Source organism: Podarcis bocagei (genome assembly GCF_964188305.1).
Source record: "Podarcis bocagei genome assembly, chromosome: 1".
Classification (NCBI taxonomy): Eukaryota; Metazoa; Chordata; class Lepidosauria; order Squamata; family Lacertidae; genus Podarcis; species Podarcis bocagei.
Genome location: NC_138125.1, coordinates 129280968 through 129307165, shown reverse-complemented (window position 1 = coordinate 129307165; position 26198 = coordinate 129280968). Strand labels below are relative to the sequence as shown.

General features: G+C 39.8%; 1 protein-coding gene across 2 annotated transcripts in view; it reads right to left on the bottom strand.

Moving 5' to 3' along the window:
* The window catches only part of SATB2 (SATB homeobox 2), a 118426-nt gene that overhangs the window by 45797 nt on the left and 46431 nt on the right, over positions 1-26198 (bottom strand). For both annotated transcript variants that reach the window (XM_081167009.1, XM_081167010.1), the window contains exons 4-7: positions 25447-25573; positions 24632-24755; positions 17943-18045; positions 10976-11448 (exon numbers count right to left, since the gene is read on the bottom strand). In XM_081167009.1, coding sequence (XP_081023135.1) covers positions 10976-11448; positions 17943-18045; positions 24632-24755; positions 25447-25573 — 827 coding nt within the window. The remainder of the gene's footprint in view (positions 1-10975; positions 11449-17942; positions 18046-24631; positions 24756-25446; positions 25574-26198) is intronic.

Below are 26198 nucleotides of genomic sequence, written 5' to 3'. Positions count from 1 at the left end.
GTGTGCATGGAGGGGGGGATTCAGCAAGATCATTTCTCTTATTTTCCATTTTGAATTTCTATGTTTTCAGGTCTATGTTTTGGATATGTGACAAAAATGCTGGATTTCAGCTATTTCAATAAATTCAACGCAATTAGGATGTTAGCATTTAGCTATAGAAAACACTCATGTCTAGCTCACTGACATTTTCACAACACCCATATTTAAAGGACTAGTCTCTGATCTTAATAAAAGAGATAATTCTGTAATTGCTATGGAGTTACTATTATGACCATTATGTCTCGCAACATGTCCTCATTTTCAATACTGGTATTACTTTAAACTTTAATTCATTATCACATATTGGTTTGAGTCTGAATCTTAAAACTAATTTAACTAATGCTTAACGTATATATATCTCAGGAGATCTCTCCTTAGCCTTGGAACGGCCGCATTCAGGCTGATTTGAATAAAATGTATACAGTGTGCAATGATGGGAATTCAATTTTTATTATTAAAAATGAAATGTTTTACTCCTCAAAGAAAATGCTGCTATTACATTAGCTTAATAAAGTCTCTTTTTATTACAGTATCTCTTTTTAGGAAGGGCAGTGTGTGCTTGTGGAGCTCAGGGGAATTGTGAGGAAAGAGCAAAATAAACGACATGCAACTGCTAAGTATTGTATTTAATAAAGTAGACCGTTTTGAACGACGTCACAAAGGAAGCAACATATTTTGATATCCAAAATTCTTGCAACACATTTGCTTCCAAGAACCAGAAGACATTTATGAGCTGGGAGGAAAGCAGAAGGCCATGTTCAGAAGGCCTAACTGTCCAGGGGTCCTTTTAATTTAAGACTTAATTTAAGTCTTTTAATTCTAACAACTTAAAAGGCTGCTATCCTATCTCCAATTTCCTGAGAATAAGTCCTATTGAATTCATACACCCTTCCCACCCACCCGCCTTGTGCCACTCAGCATGAAAAAAGTTTCAGGCAATCAGAAAATTGCACAAAATTAGCTTCAGAAAATGGCTTTTGTAACTAACGATAAGAGACATATGAACAATAACTATGGTGTACATTTTTATTTTAAAAAATACTAGAGGTGTCACATAGGAAGCAGTCCAATCTGTTCCGAGTCACTCTGTGGTCTGTTTGATTCAATTCATGTTTTGAGTCTGAAGCCGATTTGTTAAAAACAAAGCTCTGTTTCCTAACAATCACTGTTGCAGGGAATAAAAATAATGGCTGCAAATTTAGAAATGGATGGATTTTGCAGGCATGGCAGTCTCTCCAAATTGGATTAAGCCCACCAAATTACAGGCAAATACAGCCAGAGGGAGGGACGCGGGTGGCGCTGTGGGTTAAACCTCAGCGCCTAGGACTTGCCGATCGCATGGTTGGCGGTTCGAATCCCCGCGACGGGGTGAGCTCCCGTTGCTCGGTCCCTGCTCCTGCCCACCTAGCAGTTCGAAAGCACCCTTAAGTGCAAGTAGATAAATAGGTACCGCTTTGTAGCGGGAAGGTAAATGGCTTTTCCATGTGCTGCGCTGGTGCTGGCTCGCCAGAGCAGCTTCGTCACACTAGCCACGTGACCCGGAAGTGTCTGCGGACAGCGCTGCCCCCCGGCCTCTTAAGCGAGATGAGCGCACAACCCTAGAGTCTGGCAAGACTGGCCCGTACGGGCAGGGGTACCTTTACCTTTACCTTACAGCCAGAGGGTAGTGGACCTGACACCTTTCGCAAGGTTCACCTAATGAGTCCCATCAGCCCATGTCCTGCATGAGAGCTTTGGGTTGTGCAATGGGGCTTCTCCCCCGCTCCTCCCCCTACACACCCTCTAAATTGGCTCAGCAGGTAGGGAGAACCCCCAGAACAGTGTGTGACAGGGAAGAAAGGAGGCTCATTCGACCTGGCAAGCTGAAGAGCTTGAGCTGATGGGACATTCACTACAGCACAATGTTGAATTCCTTGAATATTTTAGAAAAATGTGTATTTTTAATTTTACCTTGAGGAAAGAGATTTGTGGGGAGGATTCAGTAATGTTGAATTCCTTGAATATTTTAGAAAAATGTGTATTTTTAATTTTACCTTGAGGAAAGAGATTTGGGGGGAGGATTCAGTAATAATCACCTTTTCTGAAGGCTTGAACCCTACCAAATTTCAGAAGGGTGGCCACAGTAGTTTCCCTACAAAGACAGCTGTTGCAGTTGGGGGGATATAAAAAAGGAATCACTTAAGCTCACTTAGTATTTTGTGGGAAATTGGTCTGAAAATTTCAGACAAGAGAATGGTGCCCCTGTGTAGCAAACACAAACTGCACACAAATGGGTCCACGGACTTTTTGCTATGCACCTTTAAAACTGATTTTGAGCAGGTGGGAGTTTTAAAGGTGCATAGCAAAAAGTCCGTGGACCTCACTTAGGAGGTTTTTTCCCCCACTCCGATGTTTCCTTTATGCACTCTGAGTTTTGCTTCTGCAAAGCTATACCCTTCATCCACTCCATCCTTGCATTTTCCTTACAGTTAGAGAATGAGACATAGTTTTTCTGTGGTAAGGCATACTTTATGCAGTCTTGTTGTTTTATGCCTGAGTCACAAAGTGCAATGAAGTGTGCTGTGTGGTCTCCGATCTGCCCTGTCAGACCTCATAGGAGCTCTACTTCACTCTGACAAGGCACAGATCCCCTGCCCCTCTGCTCATGAGTCAGGGTTCATACAGAGCAGATTCATACCCCTAATAAATACAGAAAAAAGAAAATGTTATCTTGCCCTTCTTCAAGCAGACAAGACAAAGGTCAGATAATATTTGGCTTCCAATGAGCTAGGAAAAAAAGACATTTCTAATCAAATCACTAGCCCTTTTTGCCCTTTTTGCCCAATGGCACCTTCCCTTTGTATACAATATGAATCCACTATATCACTTCAACTTTAGCATGCAATGCAAAAACTAACCAGCTTTCATCAAGATGGCAGTTTCTTCCTGACACAACATATTAATACATTCTTATTCTGAAATGCATAGAAAGTGACCTTTACTTTGAAAAAATATATATTTATATTCACAATATTTTAAAAAACCTCTTTTTGCAATATTTCTTGTGTCCAGTTATTTTATACTTTGCCCTCATATTTCTAATCTTCTCTTTGCAACTATCAAGGCTACAGACTTACATTTTGTTACATGGATGCTGCCATTGTTGTCATTCTTTTGAAAAGAGATGACAGGCATACAAGAGCACCTCACAAGTGATTTAGAGCCCACAAACAGAAACCAGCCTACAGATCCAGAAAAAATGTATCTTTCTCATTGTCAAATTTTATAATGTGTTTCCATTCAAATTTCAATGGGGAGGAAAGATATACTGTAACAAACAATAAGTGGGTGACAGCTGCTAATTAAAATTCTTGCATGTCACAAAGCAACTGGAAATAAAGTGAGGACCTTAAAAGATAATGCTTTCAACAATTACCGGTATCCATTCTGATGGCCAATATCTGTTCCATCTATATAAGCAAAAGACAAGTTTTATCAATAAGAAAAATCTTTAGCTCCATAAATATTCCCATTTTCTGTGTTTGTTCTATAAAACAAGTATTGCTAATCATCCAACTAGTTAAGCAAATCTGGCTACCGGGCCCAATTTCACAAAAAGGGAAGTCCTTTAAAAAAAACAAAAACACAAAAATATATAGAGTGGCTTGATAAATTGTGTCCCTGGAGCAAGAACACATCACCCTGCTGGTGCCCACAAAATGGGCTAGTCCTCAGTTTATAGCTGAAGCCTCAAGTGGGAGCACAAATACTTTCACTAAAAAGTTTGGAAGGAGAAATATGCTCCGTTTCCTGACATCACAGAAAGCAGTGCTTATGCATCCAAAGATTTCAATAAATATTCCACTCTCTGGGTTTTATTGTGTATTAGAAAAGCCAAACCATTCCTTGTTGCTACAATAGAAATTTGGGGGAATTATTCAGCAAAAATATTATGCTGTTGCAAAAAAGGAAGTATTTCCATTATAAGGATTCGTTCACACATAAATTTTACTTGTGGTATGATGCTTTTCTAAACAAGCATTTTTTAACCTGATATAGCAATTTCTGGCACACTCCAATTGTGATCTACTGGTAGATCTCTGGGTAGATCACCCAGGACATCTAGGATTCCTGGCTCCCAATTATTTCACAATGTAACAACAAGATGTTATAGTAGTGAAATAAAGGAAGTAGGAGTGAGGATAATTATGAGTGGAGTTTTGTGTAAAGACTTGGTTTTGTTCTGTAATGTAGAGCCAATCCTTGGACAAAGAATAATACAAAATGTATGTCTTTTGCTCTGGTTGGTGGATCTCAGGGTTCAAGTGCAATAAACTGGCAAGTGAATAGCTAGGCTTATTTCTCAAGACTGCAGCGGTGACAGCAGCATTGTCATGATTTGCAATCCACATGTCATTTACACACTCCCACAAAGAACCGACATAATGTCACTCCAGGGAACATCAACATTGCAGCTTTCTGCCTATCATGACCTTAGGTTCACACTCCCTTTCTTCAGGGGATAAGGCTGGGGATTCAGACCGGGAGAGGAACGTGCCCATAGGGCACCTAGCCAACCAGAATCACTTCTTTGTTTATATCCTGTGTTTCTCCCAGTGCAGGATCCAAGACAGCTCACAGCTTGGGGTTAAACAGATACAACTAAAACACACACTCATGTCTGCAAGAAAACCCTGTGGTGCCAGTACCCCTCCAGCCCAAGTACGTGATGCTGTCCTCCTCTGACACTGAGTAAACAACTGCTAGTACAAGCTGCCACTTCCTTTAAGTGAAGAGGCTCCTCTCATTGATGGTAGATCTAGCTACTGAGACAAAGCTGCAGGTCCTATGTAAGGCTCAGCCTGAGGCTGACTCTTGCTGAAGCAACACTTGAGCTCCACTCTCATGAAGTCTTCAGCCTCAACCTTCTATGGAGCTGTCCAGGGTACCATTTCCTCACAACAGAATATTGCCTGCTGCCGCCACATGATAAATCCAAGCTGGGGAGCAAGTGTCAGTCCTGCTCCCCCACCCCCAATACTGGGCTGTCAGCAGCAGTACTGGGTGCTGCCATTGGCCATGAAGGGGAAAGCTTATCTTGTACACAAACCTTTCTTAATTGTGTGGGCATTTCAGGATATTTATCACTTAAAGTATGTGGGGTTTCCCTGCTCATTAAACTAAGGGAACATTTTGTTCTGGATGCAATGTGAGCCCAGTTCCTGGATGACATCATTAGTACAGCCTTTGGAGGTGGGAAATGTTAAGTGCCAGAAGAGGAGCTGAGAAATCCAACCACTGTTGAACAACATAGTGAGTTCAGTAGAAAGCTGAAATGGGGAAGCAACAGAAAGCAATTTTGAGTAGTAGTAATTTTATCAGTTCTCTGAAATTCCATTAATAAGTAACGAGAGCAAAGCTCCCCCAAAATTTTTATTTATTTATTTATTTATTTGCAAAATTAAAACTCTGCCTTCAAATGATCTTCCAAGGCAACTTGAATTAGATTAATACAAAGAACTATTTAGTTTGTAAGCTCAGTGGACTTATTTAGAAAATATATATATATCCCATTGTACAACTCCCTGAGCAGTTTACGAACAAGAATAAATGCATACCAACAGTAGAGAATATTACTAAAAGCAGCAGGGCAAGATAAAAGTACAGCAACTATAAAAACAGATCTAAAGTATAACAGAGCCATTGTTGTTTTTAATCCCATCCCCAGATGCCAAAAAAAGGAGACGATTTTGCATTCAACAAAGAATTGTAGAGTACTACAACTGCGATGACCTTTTCTCCAGTCACCTAGTATTTGGGCAGATTCGTGAGGAAGTGGGCAGGTCCTTCTGATATAGTTACAATACCAAAGTATCCAGAAACTGGCTACATCCCTCCTTACATTGTCTGTGAACAAGGGGAAGGGGAAACACTACAGACAAAAGGGTACATAACTGGTCCCTGCACTACATCTAGGGTGAGATCTAACCACATTTCAAGATTCATTTTGAGATTTCTCCCTTTCCCCAATACACATGTGTGTCAGCAATTTGTTCCAATGGATTTAGCCTAGTTTGGATCAAAGCTTCCTCTACTTCATTTAACAGATTTACTTGGATGGAAGATCTCAAGGGAGAAATAATGTTAGTAAAAGGGGTTTTTCAGCCTCCAAGTATGTAGGTCATTGGACTTTAAAATAAATTAGAGAATAGTTTATCTATTAAACAAGCCCCACAGTACATATTTTATGAAGCTGGACTTAATTGCAGGTTAATGTACAACACACCACTCACTATATAAGGATTAAATACTAGTCCATCATTTAGGGATTAATAAATTCTATTAGCTAGTTTACTGAAAGGTTTTTTTTAAATAAATAAATATGTATTTTGAAGTTAAAATTTAATACTTGTCAGAGTATTTAATTTAATTTAATTTACTTGTCAGAGATATAAGTAGGGTGAGTTTGCAAATTAGCCTTTGCTCCTTACTTTTCATCCTTCTCTCTAGATATGATTGTTAATTCCCATGGCTCCAGCGGCCATATTTATTCCCCAACCCATATTTCTATCACAATTCCTCTCCTCCTATTTAATACTGCATCTGCAAACATCATATTCTAACAACCTATCAAGGTCTCAAACTGAATATGGCATATATGGAGTTCTCTGCAACTCTGCCACAGGTATAGTGTTACCTCAAGTTCCCATCTTCTAGGCACGCTGTTTAGGTTATCATTCTATCAGCTGTTTAGGTTATCATTCTTTTGGCTCTTTTTTTTTCCTTCTCTTTGTAAACCACTTTGAGGGGCTCTCTCCACCCCCTCAGCCAAGTGGTGTATAAATTTTATGAAATAAATAAACTGGCTTAATAAGTAGAGCTCTGAACAAGCTTTTGGCTGCACACAACGCACCTCTGAGCAAGTGAACAAACTAGGAAGACTGCATTAACTATAGTTCCTTGCTTTTTAAAATTATATTGAATAGCTTCAGAACAAGCCAAGATATGAAGCCAGTTTCAAAGCATGGCTTCATATTCTGGCTTGTTCTGAAGCCATTCACCATAGTTAATGGGAAGATTTCCCGATTTGTTCATTTTCACAAAGGGAGGATCAAAGTGGCTGATGAGAAATGATCATCTGAACCGAGCCCACTGTGAGCAAATTTGTTTGTGGCAGCCATCTGAAAGCTTTTATCTGGAAGTAACGATGATTGAAACTGGGGCCTTGCATATATAATACACATGTTCATTAACTCAATTTAGAAAGTTATTGCCCTTCCAGCTCATGTAAACTCTCAAATAAAGGTCAACCCCTGCACCTCAGATTATTTCATGAGATAAATACAGAGGGAATAAGAACCCAAACAATAAGGGAGAGAAACAGCACTGAAGTAAGTTGACCAAAGTTACACCTGAAACAGGACCCAAAAATGTTGAGCTGTCACTGAACACTTAATGTCAATGTGGTGGTGGAGTGTTTAATTGTAACAGAGTTCAGTCACATAGCAAGAAGAAGGGTGATACCCACTTTAAATATTATAGATCAGCACAGTGCATGCATACTTTCTTGGGGAAATTGTAGCAATGCTTGTTTTACCACTCTTATGAATATTTGACATTTCACTGTTTCACTAATCCCAGTTCTGCACTCCACATACTATCTAGTGAAATTTGCCTGGGGTCCTTTGGGAGGCAGGATGGGATATAAAGTGAATAAATAAATAAATTTCACCCAGAAGCTTTTGACCCTGGGAATAGTTTTTGTTTGTTTCACTGTAGGCTTGGGTACTATCATTACAAATTTTACAAATTTGCTAAAATATAGTGTTTTATTCATTAACAGTAGTAGAAAAACTACAAAGCCAATATTACGGCTGACCTCTTCCTCAAGTTCAAAGTATGTTACTGTGTCAATAATGTCTATGTTTATTATATTGAGCATACATATACAAACAAAACAGGTTAGAGTTCCAGAGGGATGAAATCCTTTTCCAAATTAAAAGCAGCATTTTAAAAAGGAAATACTCATGCATTCCACTATAATTTTTATTTGATATCCTCAAGGCTAACCTGAAAAATTCAGTCATTTTGATTCAAAGTGAATGTTTTTGCTGGCTGTAGCCATCTTATAAATTTAATAGCAGAAAGGAAGTAATAAAAGTATGCTGCGGACGTTAATTAGTTCCCACATAACATGGCATTTTCAGCATGGTAGTGCCAAAAAAAATCATTAATCCACTAGAACAGACAACTGGCCTGTGCTGTGTGTGGAGCAGACCTCCAGGAGATTTTTAAAAAGTAGACAGTATTGCCATCTTTGCTACTACTCCTGGCCTACACTTACTATGTTGCAAGGTGCAAGGATGGAGCTGAGATATGCTGTTCTATATGACTGCTTGGAACTGCAGCCATTTTTATGCATGCACACAAATATAGACATAAATGTTGGATGGACACACAATTTATTCAGGGATAAAGTATTTTGAAATAAGATTGCTATTTCACCATGAAATAACAGCATTTATATAGTGCACTGAAAGGCTGGGACGTGTTTCATGTACATTGCCTTAGAATAGAAGTATATATTATTACATCAGAAGTAACCAAATCATATCATCCCTGACCACTGTTCATGCTAGGTAAAGGTAAAGGTACCCCTGACCATTAGGTCTAGTCATGGCCGACTCTGGGATTGCGCGCTCATCTCGCTTTATTGGCCAAGGGAGCCGGCGTACAGCTTCTGGGTCATGGGGCCAGCATGACTAATCCGCTTCTGGCGAACCAGAGCAGCAAGCGGAAACGCCGTTTACCTTCCCGCCGGAGTGGTACCTATTTATCTACTTGCACTTTGACGTGCTTTCGAACTGCTAGGTTGGCAGGAGCAGGGACTAAGCAACGGGAGCTCACCCCGTCATGGGGATTCGAACCACCGACCTTCTGATCGGCAAGCCCTAGGCTCGGTGGTTTCAACATCATCTGGAGGACACCATGTTGTCTGTCTCCACTGTCACCTGCCATTCCCACACCCCACTTTTAACTCACTGATTTTCATGGTGCTGGACCACCACTGTCTATTTTTCACTCAGAAGTACTGGCAAACAGCAACGGCCTCTCTAGATAGGCTTCTTCCCATCTCAGTGCTGCACCCTCCCCAGCCACATTTACTTTACTGGCCAAGGTGAGGCCAGGCATGTCCAAAGTCTGTTTCGGGGGCCTAATCCGGCCCCTGTAGCAGTTTATTTCCTGGGGTAAAATCCTAAAAAAACCTCAGCAACTTAGGTTGGCCCTTTGGTCAGCCCTCACAGTCCTTCACTTCATCAAATCTGGCCTTCTTTGAAAAAAGTTTGGACACCCACAGAGAAGAGGCAACAAATATTGATCTCATAAACAAAGCAACAGGAAGTGCTGAAAATGAAGATTTTCAAGCACTACACTACGGAAGCATTCATGTTTAAGAAAGTGGCAGGCAACTTACATGATGTGGTGCTACTACCACTGACAACAACTTTTTGCCACCTTTGGGCAATGTGTGAACACACTGGCACAGAACCATGGATCAGTCAATGAAAAGAAAACTATGAGCAGCACATTGTTGGCAGGGCAACCTTGGGAGGTTAGAAAAGACTTTGTGTAGGTGGGCATGGAGGGCACAGATCTGGTCCATAGGTTAGCCATCCCTAATATACATGCTTACACTTTCCTGTCTGCCACCTTTATTCTGGACTGACCCAAAGATCTCCAAATAAACAAATAGCTCCGGACACATTTCAGCTCTCACAAACGTACAAAGAAGCCCATGGTAAGGAGGAACATAATGATTTGGAATGGAGAAATAGTAGGCAGCAGAAAGAGTTGTGCCTCCCTTCCTCTTCAGTTCTCTATTGCAAATTGCCACCTCACAAAACTGTCACTTTTTTTAAACACACATATGCATGTCACATATAGTTCGACCCTAAAATTCTGTGATTATTTCCTCTATGATTTTTTTTTAAACCTTTTGTTTTCTTTAGCTGACTAGGTAGATTGGGTATGAGCAGGAGAAAGGCACATGAAGACAGGCTCTTTAATTGTTTTCCCTGCTCCCCACTCCGAGCTCCAAATCACCTCCCTCAAATTGCCAAGTGGAAAGATATGGGAACGATGCATCTTTAAAAAGCAGTTTGGGAAGGACATTTTTCAGCTGAAATGGGCCAGAGGGGAAAGGATCAAGTGGTTTCTCTTTGTCCACCCTTTATTTACTCATACCCTGGCCATAATATTTTATAACAGCATGTTTATTTGGAAATGAAGTACTGTACTGAAAAATTAACGTATCTCAAAACATCTAACAATTTAAAACAGCAAGCAGGCAAGCAAACTTTTTCAGCCTGAGGAGGTATTGGTTGAAGATCAGGACTGTCCTTGAGTTCTTGTTGTCTGTACTAAGAACCAAAGAGACAAGGACAGAAGTACACAGATAGATTCTTTTTGGATAACTGCCATGCCTTTCCTCCTAGCTGGAGAGAAAGGATGTAGGAAATCTGGAGGTTCTCTTCCTACACTCCCAAAATCTAGATCAGGCTTTAAGTAAGCATTCAAGAGCCTAGCCTCGTGATACAAACGCTCCGCAAATATACTATGCAAAAGAATGAAAGATCATTATCCCCCCTTCTTTTCCCGCCCCCTCCCCCCGCAACCTCACAAGGCCAATGTCACCAGTGTCTCACCCCAAATGTAACTGACCTGTAGAAAGGACTCTATGAATTGAAATTAGAGATGTTAAATGTACCCTTGTATTCCATTAAAACCTTTCAATAAAAAAATGATCATTTTGAAAGCCTATGTGTAACAACTGTTGTAAGGGAACACATTATTTCCCAGATGAGCTTCCTATAATGACATGCAACCAATCTTTGTTAAAATGTAACTATGTTCCAATTTTGGACTGGAATAAGAAATTGAAATAAAAATGTGATACCTGGGTGCGATTGAAAGCCACTCTTGCAAAGACAGCTTGGGATACACTGGCCCTCTTCAACTCATCCCTGACTTGCTGGTAGATATCTGGAGAGACTTCCACTGATGAATTTGTTGGCTCTGGTTTGACTGTTCTAGGGATGGGCGGATGGTTTAGAAACTGTTGGTTAATAGCCTGCGGGTGTTGATGAGCCAATAGCCGGCTTACTGCAATCTGCTGGTTTATCAAGTGGGCCATTGCTATCTGTTGCCTGACAAGTTGTGGACTGAGTTGAGGCGTAAGAAGACCAGGGCTCATGATTGGCTGCAAAGTTGGCACTTGGTTTCTGATCGGAGTGCTGTGGTGAATTTGACCGTGAGGAGACTGTTCATTTGTTTTGCCCAAGGTTGCCAGCTGGTTGATATTTGGTAAGTGCATGGGACGCTGGCCAAGAACACAATATTCTGAGAGGTTGTCTCTTTCAACTCGTTCCACTGTTCAAAAAAATAAAATAACATAATTATATCATAATTTGAGTGGAACACATAGGATTTTAAAAAAACAACAACAACCTGATACAACCAGCAATTCCAACCAGTTTAATGCCAAATCAGGTAATGCCACAGTATTCTACACCGAGATATAATTAGTAATCCATAACTTTTACATGCAGTAAACACTATAGGAAAAGGATACAAGCAAAAAAATATTGAATTCCATAACTAGAGTCACTGCCTGCTTCAGTCTGTTTGTGCTATATTCCTGCAAGACTGGAACACAGCTAGGAATGACACACACACCAGGAAAAATCACATGCAGTGCCCCAGTGTGCAATGTGCACCCTCAAGCCCTGTTTTCAGAAGGGGGGGGGGGGCGGAATACACATCTCTAGCTGCATGGTGCAGAAACAATCAGAATCACACAAAATAACTTCCATGCATATTTGCATGGGCATATACATCCGGTCACATACAGTCATCCCCATGCATGTCTGTTAGGTTAGCTATGCATAGCAGCATCACATGGGAATGAAAAGTATGGCAAACTTCTGCTCTCCTATCTTCCTCACTTCTTGCTATTGCTTTATTATTTCTTCAACTAGCCTAACACTCCTCAGTGTACCCTTGAGTTCATAGTATTAAAACAATTTGAAACACAAAATATGAATAAAATCGATACACCAATAAAAATCACTAAACCAATAACGTAGACCACTTCACCAAATATTCAATAGTATCTTCTTCACGGGGAAAAGGCTTTTTTAGCTAGATCATTCTATCTCCCATGCAGAAATATATGAGTAGTTCAGGATTCTATACACACAAGATTCCAACTACACAGCACAGAGTTAGGCAATTCAAAGTAAAATGTGGAACGTACACCCTGTCCTCTCAGTACTTTAGATAAAACATTTTTAGTAAGAATTCAAAAGTGAAAGTAGTTCTCGCATCTTAATCCCTGCTAATGTGTAACATCCGAATCAGCTCTAAGAAACTTTCAAGCCCTCTACCGAATTACAGCCAGATTTGACAGGGTACTTGTGAACAGTGAGGTATTTTCTTTAGAGGGCTATTTTGTTTCATTTTTTTTTTAGTTCTATCAAAACTACTATAAAATTAAACACCTGATATTTTGTTTTATTTCAACAAAGTATATAGAGAGCAAAATGATGCCTGCATTGATACAGCTGAAAAATCAAGAAAAGTTTGCCCCAATGTAAAGATTGGCCTTCTTTACTAATTAGTGTTTAAGAATTTTAAAAATAGAGACCTAAATCTGTTAATTAATGCAGCCAAATATATTTCAAAGTTTGCAAAACTGAAAATACATTTCTTGGTTGATGCTATTCTTGCCAAGTTTCCACACAGACCCAGTTTTTGAGCCAAGTTATATACCCCTATAAAAATAACGTTTTGAAATGGAAATGTTGCTAGGCCATTAACCTTTTCATAGCCAACTTTTAAAGCAATAGTACACACACTATCCAGCTAGTATTCAGTACTATACATTTCCCTCATTATCAGGGCCCTTTTTTGCACCACCGCACCAGAAACATACTTCCAGCCTTTTAAAGCTTTCCCCAATGCATGGAAAATGTCATTACCAATAGGTTTTCCAACCTGTTGGCAGACTATGTCACTTTCTAATAGCCCAGATCATATTCTGCATTGTTACCATGGCATATATTTAAACCTGCAGACTTTGGACAGTCAACTCACCAATGGTGGCAAGGTTTAACAGAGCCATATTAGACAGGAAGTGAGATTGCCACATCTGCAATTGAATGTTTTATCCAAGAAATACTTATCCACGGATCAACCACATGAAAATGTGGTTATAGAGCACCATTTATAAAGCTGTAAGTTCCACATAACATAGTTATAGAAAAAGGCAATACCTTAGGTTCTGTCCAGGTTATAGGTTTTGAACCCATATGTGTTTGGCCACTGGTATACAGTGGTACCTCGGGTTATATATGCTTCAGGTTACATACGCTTCAGGTTACAGACTCCGCTAACCCAGAAACAGAACGAATTAAATACTTAACCTGAGGTACCACTGTAATGGGTTTATGAGGTCACAATACCACTACCAGCCTCAAGGAGGCAGTTTTGCTGCAGTCTGGGGTATGCTGCTACACAGACTACATAATTACTAGGCTCTGAACCACTCTATAGCCTGGGAGGTGCTTTTCATGTGGTAACTTATTTAAAAACTGTGATTATCTTAATTACTTATTTCTTTTCATCACAACCCACTTAACCCAATTATGAGCAAGGGGGTAATTTCAAAATCTCATTTCCAGTCAACATTTATCTTTATGTTTACCCCAACCTTCCATTATTGCTATTTACTCTCTTGGGCCAACAGAACTGTATTTGCACATCTGTGACGGATAAGGCCAAAGGGTTAGTTCCACCATAGCATTTGGCAGCCACGGGGTGACTTCTGGAGTGATCTCCTGTGACTACTACACACAAGTGAAAAATTTGACGCAAAATAGGTCATCACAACACTATGCATGCTAATGATCCAAGAAACCTTATTATCCAGAGCCAAGCTGTAGTTCACAGGAGCTTCTACAGGCAAGTTCCATTGATGGACTACTCCAGTAGCACATGGAACATGAATTAATCTAGAAGCCTTCCTGCGTCTGCAAGATGATGGCCAGAGAAACTGCTGATCACCAAAGTATTTGGGATTTAAATAACTTTCTACAGCTTAAAGACACAGATTTTCCCTCAAAGTATACTATTTGAAAAAAGAAGGTGAGCACAACACAAGGCATGTTATAATACTGAGCTAAGTTGGTGAGCAGGGATGAGTATCAAAGTTCAAGATCAATAAAAAATATAACATTTGAAAATAATTTCTGATATTTTGCAGCTGCAAAAATGTTAGCAGATATATCAAGGAACCTATGCCCTATTCTGCAGGCAATACTTGGGCACATTGGAGAGCAGTATGAATTTGCTCTGGAAAACTCCCATTACTTTTAGGAAATACATTTTCAAAGTTGAATAATACATTCAGATACATGTGCAAAACTACTGAAAAGTTGAGGACAGTTGAACAGCCAAAGATCAGCAGAGAGACTGAGTCAGAGAGACAGATTATATTTCCTTTAACATATTTAGAGAGCTATGCGCAGTGTGAAGAAGTACCGTATTTTTCGCTCTATAAGACGCACCAGACCATAAGACGCACCTAGTTTTTGGAGGAGGAAAACAAGAAAAAAAATATTCTGAATCTCAGAAGCCAGAACAGCAAGAGGGATCACTGCGACCCCTATTACTGTTCTGGCTTCTGGGATAGCTGCGCAGCCTGCATTCGCTCCAGAAGACGCACACACATTTCCCTTTACTTTTTAGGAGGGAAAAGGTGAGTCTTACAGAGCAAAAAATACGGTACTTTCTTTTGTCAGTCCCGAATCTTCCAACATTCAGCTTCCTTGGGTGCCCAGAGGTTTTAGTGATATGAGAGAGAGAGAGAGAGAGAGAGAGAGAGAGAGAGAGAGAGAGAGAGAGAATCTTCACTTTCTCCACACATCTGAAACAACTTGGGTTGGAATCTCCTTTATTATATGCTTACTCCAAAACTGACCACAGACTTCTGATTTATACACTTAAGATACGTCTTTGTAATGTTTCCCAAATTTTACAAGGAAACAAACTGCCTTGGATACCTTATTCTTCCCTGCACTAATGAAATGGGTGTGGAAGTTATTAGTGTGAAATAAAGATATGCAAACTTTGAGGCATGCTAAAGTATCTCCCCTATACTGGAGAGGTACAGAAAATATTCATATTAATATTAACTTGTTCAGGCTGGTTTCACAATTGCACTTTACATATTTAGCCATTTAACTGCCTATCAAAACTGTCCAAGGCACTGTGTGTGGGGGGGAATGCCGTCTCGTTATTTACACAGGAAAAGACCAATTAATGCGTGTCTAAAAAGTGATCGTGCACACACAAGCCTGCACCAAACCTGGAAGTGACCCAAAAACGTCACTCAACATGTCATTAAAAGGGTGCGACAGGGGCATAGTCGGGCATAACTGGGTGGGGATCGCTTATATGCACTCCAAAGACACACACAGGGACTGGGAACGGAACCTCCGTAAGAATGGTCGTCAACTGTATACCGAAATTGAGCAGCATACAGCTAAATAAAAGAAATAGTACTCTTTCTGAACTGCACCCATCCTATTTTGTCATGGAGATCAGTCGTAAATGGTGAATTACATTAGAAGGCAGGAAAAGAACAAGGGTATCTATCACACTATTTCCAAAGCTGTTGTTTATGCTGACTGTTGACTAAAGATTTATTTACAAGTGAGGCTTTGATTGGCTTGTTTTTTTCATCTGAACAGAAAAGCATACATGAGGAAAGTTATACAAATTCTCATAATTACATGGCACACATAGCCCAAGAGGGATTCAATGGCTGTTGTTAGCATAATACTATTATAGGTACAATAATAGTAACAATAAGAACAACACTAACAACCACAAGCTCATCTTGCAAACTCACAACCTAAAAGGTAAAAATAAGACAGAGAGGAAAGGAAGAAAAGTAAAAAAGGACAAGAGGCTTACAACTGAAATTGGCAAGATTGTGTACATTCAATTTCTCCTGTGTATCTCGCTCAGCAAGTAATTCCAAACCCTCAAAAGCCCATGGCTTTTTCATAGACAACTGTACCCAAACTTCTTTTTAGAACTTTGCATGAAGATGCAGATGCAGCTAATCAAACTCCAAAAATCAAATATACATGGTGTAAAGACACATAGCCATGAGCTGCGTGAAAACCTTAAAATATTTCAAGCCTAAATAGTTCTGCTGCATTGGTAATGGGTTTCACAAACTATACAGCGAGCATGTTTATTTCAAGTTCTCTTTGCATAAAGCTTTTCCATCTGTTGCTAATGATATCAAATTATTGATTGTTCGGTTTCTTATATTTGTTTAAATGTTAAGTATATGTTCTGCAACCTAATGCTTTTCTTCTTCCAGAGAGTTTTTTAAATTTTTGCTGTGCATTAGTCATATTTACTTTGATCCTCCAGTATGTATAATTATTTTACTGTTTGTTTATTTCGATGGAGTGGGAGGGGAAAAAGGTTGACCAAAGAGATCTATATGTGGCAACTTGTAACAGAATCACATAGCTTATGTTTAGGAAATCATGGTTTTGATTAAGAAGGAACCAGTTAGTTCCCACTGCTTTATTAAAAGAGACATTAGTACATAAATAAGAAACACATTTCACACAGCAGATCATGTTCAACTGCAATGCCAATAAAATAATTTTGAAACCCTCTTCTACTTCCCATTTACAATAGTAAATTAGAACTGCTTTTTTGCTGCCTCAACTGGATTGACCCTGAAAACTTGGTAATCTTGCTGACCAAATTCAAAATCCCTAGGCCCCTTTTCTTTAAATTTCAAGGAATGCATTGAGATTGAAGTTTACAAACAATCACTGATCTCACACATGAAATAAATTCTTATTTCTAAACATTTTGTTATGAAGGGGAAATTAAACATTTTGTTATGAAGGGGAAATTAAAATCATAAGAAATTGAGAAGATGTGAAATTTAAAAAATGCCAAAATCATCCTTTGAGATGGTTTTAGATGACCATAATAAAGTTCTATATCTGTTTATTTTTCATGCACACTATACCTGTGATTTTTTTCATTGTTGTTTTACCTCCCACGTTTAGCTGATGCATCAACACCACTTGAGCCATTTTAGAGCAGCTTTTGTTTATTTCACACATACCTTCACCTTCCCTTCCTCCTCAAGCATACACAGACACACACACACGCCTCTGAGCAGCTACAAACAGGCCGAATCTCTTGAACACACACACAATTATCCAGAAAATTATTCGGGCTTAGATCCTTGACCTTTTGAATGAAATCAAGGTCTCATTCTGCTTTCACTGCACTCAACAATTTAACTGTACACTTACTAACTAAAAAGAAAGAGAGAGAGTGAAAGAAAGAAAGAGAGAGAGAGCTTTAAAAAACTGAATGCTAAGAAAGTGGAAGCCCACTTAGTGGTTGTAGTGGAAAGTCTGAGAATTCCATATGGGAAGGCCTTCCAGCATGATTGAAGATGCTCTTACACAACAGTCCAATGGAATGGGAGAACCATCCCCTTTTCTTTTATAAGAGAAAGGGATCCACTAAACGGCCTTGAAGCTTTGCAGTTCCTTTGATTCGTTTTAAGTTAAGTGCATATATACAAAAACATTTTCAAGTATTCTTTTTTTACCTTGAGACAAAACATTTAAAGAATTTGTTCAAGTTCATACACTGTCTGCTTAAACCAAAGAAAGTCTTTGAATCTTAAAAATATTGATAATATTGTATACAAACCCACCTTTGGGTCACTTCATCATTTCACATTAAATTTCAAGCATTTGAAACCTGTTCAGAGGTATGGCAATGAATGGTAGCTATAATTTATTTACCTTTAATCTTCTTGTACTTTTTATACCATCTCCCAAATTCCTGGCACTTGGTTGCTGACACATTGGCATAGTATGTGCTATTTACAATGGATGATATCATACTCTGGAAGCAGAGAGAGAGAAAAAAAAGTGTTTCCACAAAGAAAACAATCAAAATCCTTTCAAAAGAAAATGATATATAAGTGCAGACTCAACTCATCGAATCTTAATTCTTAAACTGAACGGCACTCCATAAAACCTACTTCATAGCTCTCAAAATTGGCTTTATCTTCTATTTTGTATCACTAGATGTAATTACCTTCATTATTAATTACGGGAGAAAGATCCCGTATGACTTAAGACTTATGTCTCCAGTTTAGATCCACTTGTCACTTTAATTTATACTGGGTATTATAAAAAGAATCCTCTTACTAAAAGCATAACTAGAAGCACTGTCACAATAGGGAATACAAAGGGTAAGAAGAGTTGTGATTTAGGAACCGGATCCTAAAGGTAAGATTAGTGCTCCAGCATGCATAATCCAAATAATGCTTTTCAGATGTTTCTCTTCTGCTTCCAACTGCAACAAAGACCACACAGCCAAGAATCTGGGAACATTCGTGCTACTTGCTGCAGAAAAACAGTTAGGCAAATAAGTTAAATTAATATAATTTATAGAAACGTGCCATTAATCCTTGTGTGAAAATCCACACAGGAGACAAATTACAGTGCTACTGTGAATAGATGAAACTAAAAATACTAGAATATCAAATAAGCATATGGATTTGAAACAAAGGGTACTTTTGGACCACTGGTAACTGACATTAGGTGCTAGATCTTTTTACCATTTCAGCACACACCACTAGTTTTGAGTCTGGCCGCACAGAACAGAGGGTGATAAAAGGCTCTGCTCTTCTGCTGCTCTTCTGCTTTTATGGAGTATATTTTTATTCATTTTATTTATTTCAGAACTTATTATATCTTCCAATCTTCAAAATTCTCTCTAGCTCACATGAAAAGCACAATTTATTACCATTCCGCCTAAATATAGAAAATGTATTCAAACGCTATGTCACAATCCCTTAAATGATAATGTCGTAGCTGTCTATATATTCTGAGTGATCAGGAAATCCACGAGGGGTAGTTTTGGAAAAATTTGATTTGCTTGTGTTCTTTTGTGTCTTTTCAACATAATTGATTTCACTTCCACAACACAACACAATGGGTTCTTCATATATCTACCATGGACCTACCTCACTCCTTATTAAAGGTAAAGGTAAAGGTACCCCTGCCCGAACGGGCCAGTCTTGACAGACTCTGGGGTTTGTGCGCCCATCTCACATCTATTGGCCGGGGGCCAGCGCTGTCCGGAGACACTTCCGGGTCACGTGGCCAGCGTGACAAAGCTGCATCTGGCGAGCCAGCGCAGCACACGGAACGCCGTTTACCTTCCAGCTGGTAAGCGGTACCTATTTATCTACTTGCACCCGGGGGTGCTTTCGAACTGCTAGGTTGGCAGGCGCTGGGACCGAGCAGCGGGAGCGCACCCCGCCACGGGGATTCGAACCGCCGACCTTTCGCTCGGCAAGCCCTAGGCGCTGAGGCTTTAGCCCACAGCGCCACCCGCGTCCCTATAGCCACCCGCATCCCTATAGCCACCCGCGTCCCTATAGCCACCCGCGTCCCTATAGCCACCCGCGTCCCTATTAACTGTCCCTAAATTCCAAAGTCAAGATTCTGGCATAATTGTGATCTACAGTACAAAAGTAAGAACCATATTCAAAAGGATTATCAAAGCAAGAAATCCAATATATTCAACATTATACTATATGGGGATTCTCAGTCCTATGGATCTGTAGTTTTTTTCACCATTGAAGATAAATAGATTTGGGGAAAACAGCTTGGGAAACTAGGATATTTAAACTCAAGGTTCCAATCCAGATCATCCTCACCCCAGGGAGGATGTTCCAGTAAAATATCCAGTTTGAAATTTTCAGACTAGCCACAACAGCACCCTCAGGAAGTTTTTGGCCTCTCAGAGAGTGTCGTATGTGAGCAGATGTTAATTCACTACTTTAAATGTCGCAGTTATCTCTGAAATTTTTGATTCAGCTCAGCTGCAAACACTTTCCCCTGCTTACCCTCTAATCTTCATAAAGGCATCTTTAGCACTGCCACCACCAACTCCACCTCCCAGGTAGCACTTCCACAGCCACAGAACAGGGACCAGCCCTGCTCATCTCTTCTCCAGCTCTTAAAATGAAACCATTCTTAGCATGGGCATATTCCCAACATTCAGACAACATGGTTAGTCATAGGCACACCCTTAGGTTTATCTAGCAGGTCATCTAGTGTAACGCAAACCCAAAGACAGGTGGTGCTTCTGTGTATGGGAGTGAGGAACTAAAAAGGCATATACAATGAATGACGAGGGGAAGTAGCCTTATGTCTGCTGTCCTTACAATCAATGTGCTGTGCATAGGTTTCCACAAGGAAGGCAAGGATTAGGACAGCAGGTATAATCTCTCCCCCCCCCCCCCAGATAATCCTTCTATATGGTTGGAAAACCAAGGAAAAGAGGCTCTAGAGAAAACATTTAACTTTTTTATGAAAAACATAGTTTTTATTAAGTTAAATATTCTGCACAACAGGCCAGCACAATGATTGCCCTGACTAAGGGAAATACAGGCCACCAGCTACACATGGCAGCCCACCAGGAACATGATAAACCTGTTTTTGCACTTGCTGTGACTACAAACCTCAGGATGGAGATGGGGTAATCTAAGGCCACATCTGTGCTATACATTTAAAGCAGCATCATAGCTTCCCCCAGAGACTGCTGCAAAGTGTAGCTTGTAAGGGTGCTGAGAGTTTTTGGAAACCCCTATTCACCTCAGAGAGCTACAGTTCCCAGAGTTCCCTGGCCAGAGGGTTAAACCACTCTAGTACCATTTCAGGAGAGAATCTTTGTATCATTTGTATATACTTAGCAGAGCTGAAATTAAATAGCTGTAACTTGTTTCCAACAGTATTTAGAGGGCAATAGTTATTGTTATTATTTACAGAGAAGCCTTGATAAGCTTCTAGGACAAGTAATAAGGAGAGCCAACGTGTGCAGTTGCTGCGATAGCAGAACTTGAAAAACATGCACACAAAAGCACAATATATTAAGACTAGTGAATTTAGCTTGATATTTTAAAAGAAATAAGATTAGACAAGGGAGAAGAGATGCCACTCAGTGGCCTGTTTTACCACAAAGCCATGTAGATACAAAGCTGGAGACAGGTTCAAGCTTCTTCTGTTAGAGGCTTTTAGAAGAACTCTACACTGGAACTGAAATGCCAGAGAAGTAGCAGGTCTAAGCTCAGGAGTTCAGATAGTAACTTGTGGATACTGTGGCTCAGTTGAGCTGATCACATATGAACTAGATGAAGCCTGTAGCTACACTGACAAATCACAATTCTCCATTAAGTGAAAACTCAGGGAACTGTGATTTGTTTCAACCAGTTAGTTAAAAGACATCGTGTCATACTGTGGTCTGAAATTGTAATGAGTTACCTTTAGCTAAAGAAAACCATGCTTCTACAAGTTATGAATGTAACATAAAACTGTAGCTTGTTCTAAAGTGAAAGCAGAAGCTTTATCCCCCATCCTCTCACACATAACGTAGAGATAAGTAGGACTGGAAAAACTCACTGTGGCTTTTTCACAGTCATTCTAAATCATGGTTATATCATCTGAATCAAGGCTGTGGGTGTTTTATCCCCCTCACAAAGTGGAATATCTTTGTTTTGAAAAATGATTTCTCTGAGTGATGAAAGTTGGGGTTCTGCCATTATCATCTAATAAATGTTCACACCTGAAGGAAGAGTTAGAAAAAGAACACCCTACTCCCTTTAGGCATGCTACTTTGGTGATATTAAAATGAAAATTGGAGGGAGAAAAATGATGTCTCATCTCAATAATTGCTTTGTTTCACATTATCTTGTGGTAAGGCTTGCCCTAGGTTCCAGAGATCACAGATATGGCATCTGACTATTAATTAACTCAGTTTTTATCAGTAAGCTGCTTCAAAGCTCTTAGCCAGTCCCACACATTACATAATTTCCAAGCCACTACATACTATAATAGTGGTAAATTTGTAATATATAGCCTGATCTTAGTGTCAACAAGACATGAAGCTGACTTTGTATACATATCTACATATGTATGATTTTATCATGCAAATGCACATGTGGGTGGTGGCAGCTGAATGTTTTCCATCCCCACTTCCTTCTGGTCAATCACCATAGGCATCACAATCTCGGTCATTTACCAGGATGGGCAAAATATGATTTTGGCTGATGAACCATAAGAAATTAAGGCACACACCCCTATTGCTGTTAAAACTATATCTACTGTACATACACACCTTCCCCTTTATACATGAACAAGGCAGTCACTGGAGCTAAAAATCAGCCATTACATCTAGCTGAATCCTCAGCCAGAGTTCCTTAGAACAAAAGGTGCAAGCTTTATTTATTTTTTAATTGTTTAAAATGTAGTTAGGTATTTATACCCTGCTCTTCAAAAGAATTAACTCTTTGGAGGAAAGCAAACCACGTGAACAAGTTTGAAGTAATTTACACAGTTTTTAGTAAGCAGGACATGGCTGGATAATACAATTCCATCCTTGGTTAAGGTGATTTCCTGTGGTTCTATTAACAGCCTAATACTAAGAGCAACCAAGCTACAGATACAAAATACATCTAATGGAGAGGGTTTCTTAAAAACGCAAATCAAGAGTTCACATTTTTTTCCTTTGATGGTAATCTGAATCCCCATCTGAACTGGAAGTAAAGCTCATGCACTAGAACAAGAGATAGAAAACTGTCACCAGTGGGAAAGGGACTCCCTGTGCTGCCTCCTTTCACTTCTCTACAGAGGAATACTTGATGCATTGTGAGCACATTAATAAACAGCAGCATTTACTCTGCAGTTTCTCTCCTAGGAGACAGCTCTGTAATTTGCTGCTGTCAATAATATATTAATCACAAGAGGGTTGTAATGACATTTCACATTTGGCACAATATTTTCTTAAAACTGATTTGGGAGAAGGGATTGTGTTAGAGGCAGAGTCAGATGATGGCAACAGACAGCTTATCTAAAACATCCCAATTTTTGCACTACATGGGTCACAACAAAGAAGTGGGAAGGGGAAACTAACATTGTAAAACAAGAAGAGTGCCTTCATCAGTGCCATTGTTACATATATTAATCCTTCACAGGATATGCTTAGTTCCACAGGATGGGACAGGGCCAATCTACACTGCTTTACTTGTTTACTCTGTTTTGTGCTGAACTGACTGATACAATATGCAGCTGATCTACCATGTCTGTGGAGAAAACATCTGGGAACTGTGTTTCATTCTGCATTGTTAAAGAATTCAGATTCAACAGTGAACAAAAAGTGAACAAAAACAGTGAACACTGAATTCCACTTCAGAGGCTAAGTGGATCGTGTCATACCTTGTATCATGACTCAGGGCCCTGACCCTTAATCCTCATGGATACTGAGGACATGTTGGACCAGGAAGTAATTTGTCCTCAGAACCAGCCTTTGACATCTCCACCTGATATGGGGTTACAACATTAGAGGACCCTATGATACCAGTGCCTTTCTAAGGCTGCCACACTGCTATCTTCGGAATGCAGGGACTCCAGGTTGGAGATCATAGTAGAAACATGACCTCCTCTATGCCACAGAGCCCACCATTTCTAAAATAGACTAGATCTGCTTATCAGGAGTGGAGCTTAGCTGCTCAGTGGAACAATGGTTCCACTGAGGTTCAGTCGGAGTTTGCTATACACAGAAGCCACATTCAACCCTGCTTTGTCTAACTTCCAGCCTGGGCTCTACTCAGTTATCTAGTGTGCTACCCACCTTGCTTGTATGCCTTGCGAACTTTGACCTTCGAATTTGCCTGTTAGAATGTAGCTTTTGCTTGACCCAACTTTGTTTCCAAGATCTGAAATTAGTCCTAGTAGGACAAGGCAAATGAGCTGGGGAAGCCAATCTGGTGCTCCTTCCAGTGCATTTGTACCCTACTGCCTTTCCCTTTCCCTCCCCCTTTCGTTAGCCACAAAATCACAAAAGCCTCTATTTTACTAATCCTGTCTACAACTATTGCCACATATACATTGTTTACAATGCAAACTGGAATGTTTTTAATATTGGTGAATCAGTGCATAGTGTATGAGTGACAATATATTTGTGATTTGATTTTAATTTATAAACACTGACAATGCTAACTTACACCTTTTATTTGTGTTTTTTAATGTTTAGAGGAAATACCTCCCTGTTTGAAATTTTACATCCTATATCTTCGATCATAATGTCGATACCAAAGATAGCTAGGCACATGCTGGCTGCATGGGATGAGGTTAAGAACACAACAAGCAGGAAGAAAGGTTAAAGGCAAAACAGGCAACACATGCTTCAAATCCAAACATGGGATGGAGTCCAAATAACAGTGATGAGAGCAATTATCTTCCGTCTTATACTCTTTTCACTCTACCACCCCACCTGCCTATGGTCCTGTCCTTACAATCCCTGCAACTTTTTTTTAGGATGCAATATCCCCCCCCCCCGAAATGTATCTGTGTGTGTTGTGATACAAATTTAGGATTTCATAAAGATGAGTACCTCTGCCACTGATAGAAGCACTGACCTGAGAGAGAGGGCATTCTTTGGCTAACGTGCTCTGATTCATCTCTTTGAGCAACTCCTTTAAGGCATTGCGGACTGTGGCATGGTTCCACTGCTCTGCTGGCAAGTCTTCCAACTTTGAACAACTGTGAAAACAGAGAACAGAAGACTAAAACAGATGGAAAACATCACCTGCAAGGATCGCTGCTCTTTACATGCAAGAGCTATAAAGCTCTGTGACGCAAGACACAAGTTAGAATCCCATGCTTGTGTCTTTCAGGTTTTTAATGTGAGCATTCCCTCCCATGGTGTAACTATTTCCTCCAGCTACATTCTGAACCGAATAGGATTGAGCAAAGATAACTGAATGCAGGACTGTAGCCTGAACTTGGAACAATTACTTATCACATTCCCTACCTCTGATTGAAACTAGCTCTCTGCCATTGTGCTTTCAGCAAAAGGCAACACGACTCAAGTCTTACAGTCCAAATTCTAGCTCTGAATTTCTGAATAAGTCTAAGAAACATAAAAAAGGATTTATTTGACTGATATAATGTGCTAAGTATTTGATCAGGCCTGGAGGAACTACTAAACTGGGAACTGCTTAGAGGAAAAGCTCTTTAAATGATTGACTGAGCTTGTCTGTACTCCAATATCATATCAAAACAGTTAGACTATTGGCCAGGAAGAGCTGCCAGGTGAGCCACTCTTCCTGCATTTTGTTTTGCATTTCAACAAAAGCCCAGAAATTAATGAAGACAGGATGTGCTAATCTCAGTAGTAATGCTGTGATCGGCAGAGCAGCTCAGAGGAGGGCAGATGCTCAGAAATACCCACCTTTGTAATTGAATTTTCAATGTCACAACATGATAGACATCTTGTAACATGTCAGCAACTGTAGCATCAGGTGTATCTGTTACATAACTGAGCGGAAGAGGATTCCACTTCCCAAGTTTGATTATACCTGAAATGAAAGAATGGAACACACAAATGAATGTATATTTGCAGTTTACCAAGTCATCCAATTATTTTTTTAGGGAGTTGAGGCTTACTACTATATTGGTCTAGTTTGTATATAATGCTAACTATGAATGAGCTAGAACAAGCCAGAGTGAAGCCCTGGGCTCATGCACCAGCTTCCCTCTCTCGTGCCTGGTCAGGAGAAATTTAGTTAGTTAGTTAGACAGATAGATAGTTAATCTGTATACCGCTCTTCATGTGTAGATCCATAGAACCTTGCAATGTTCACTTCCATTTTCAAAGTATCCTGGCCTGTCATTACAAACAAACCAAAGATTAAAGTTTCAAACAAAATCTGGCTAGTTAAACAAGCAAATTTCAAAAGCCATTGTTTGTAGATTGCTTGTTTAGAAACTGGCCAAAGTTTATGTTAAACCACAGTCTCTAGTTTGCATGCAATGCTAAGTCAGGATACTTCGAAACTGAAAGTAAATGCTGCAGACATCTTTCTTCCCCAGCCACGTGGGACAAAGAGGGAAGGGAAAACACATGAGCCCAAGATTTTGATTACGCTAGTTCTAGCTCCTACACATAACAGTATGTTGTTATCTGTGAGCCTGTCCATAGAC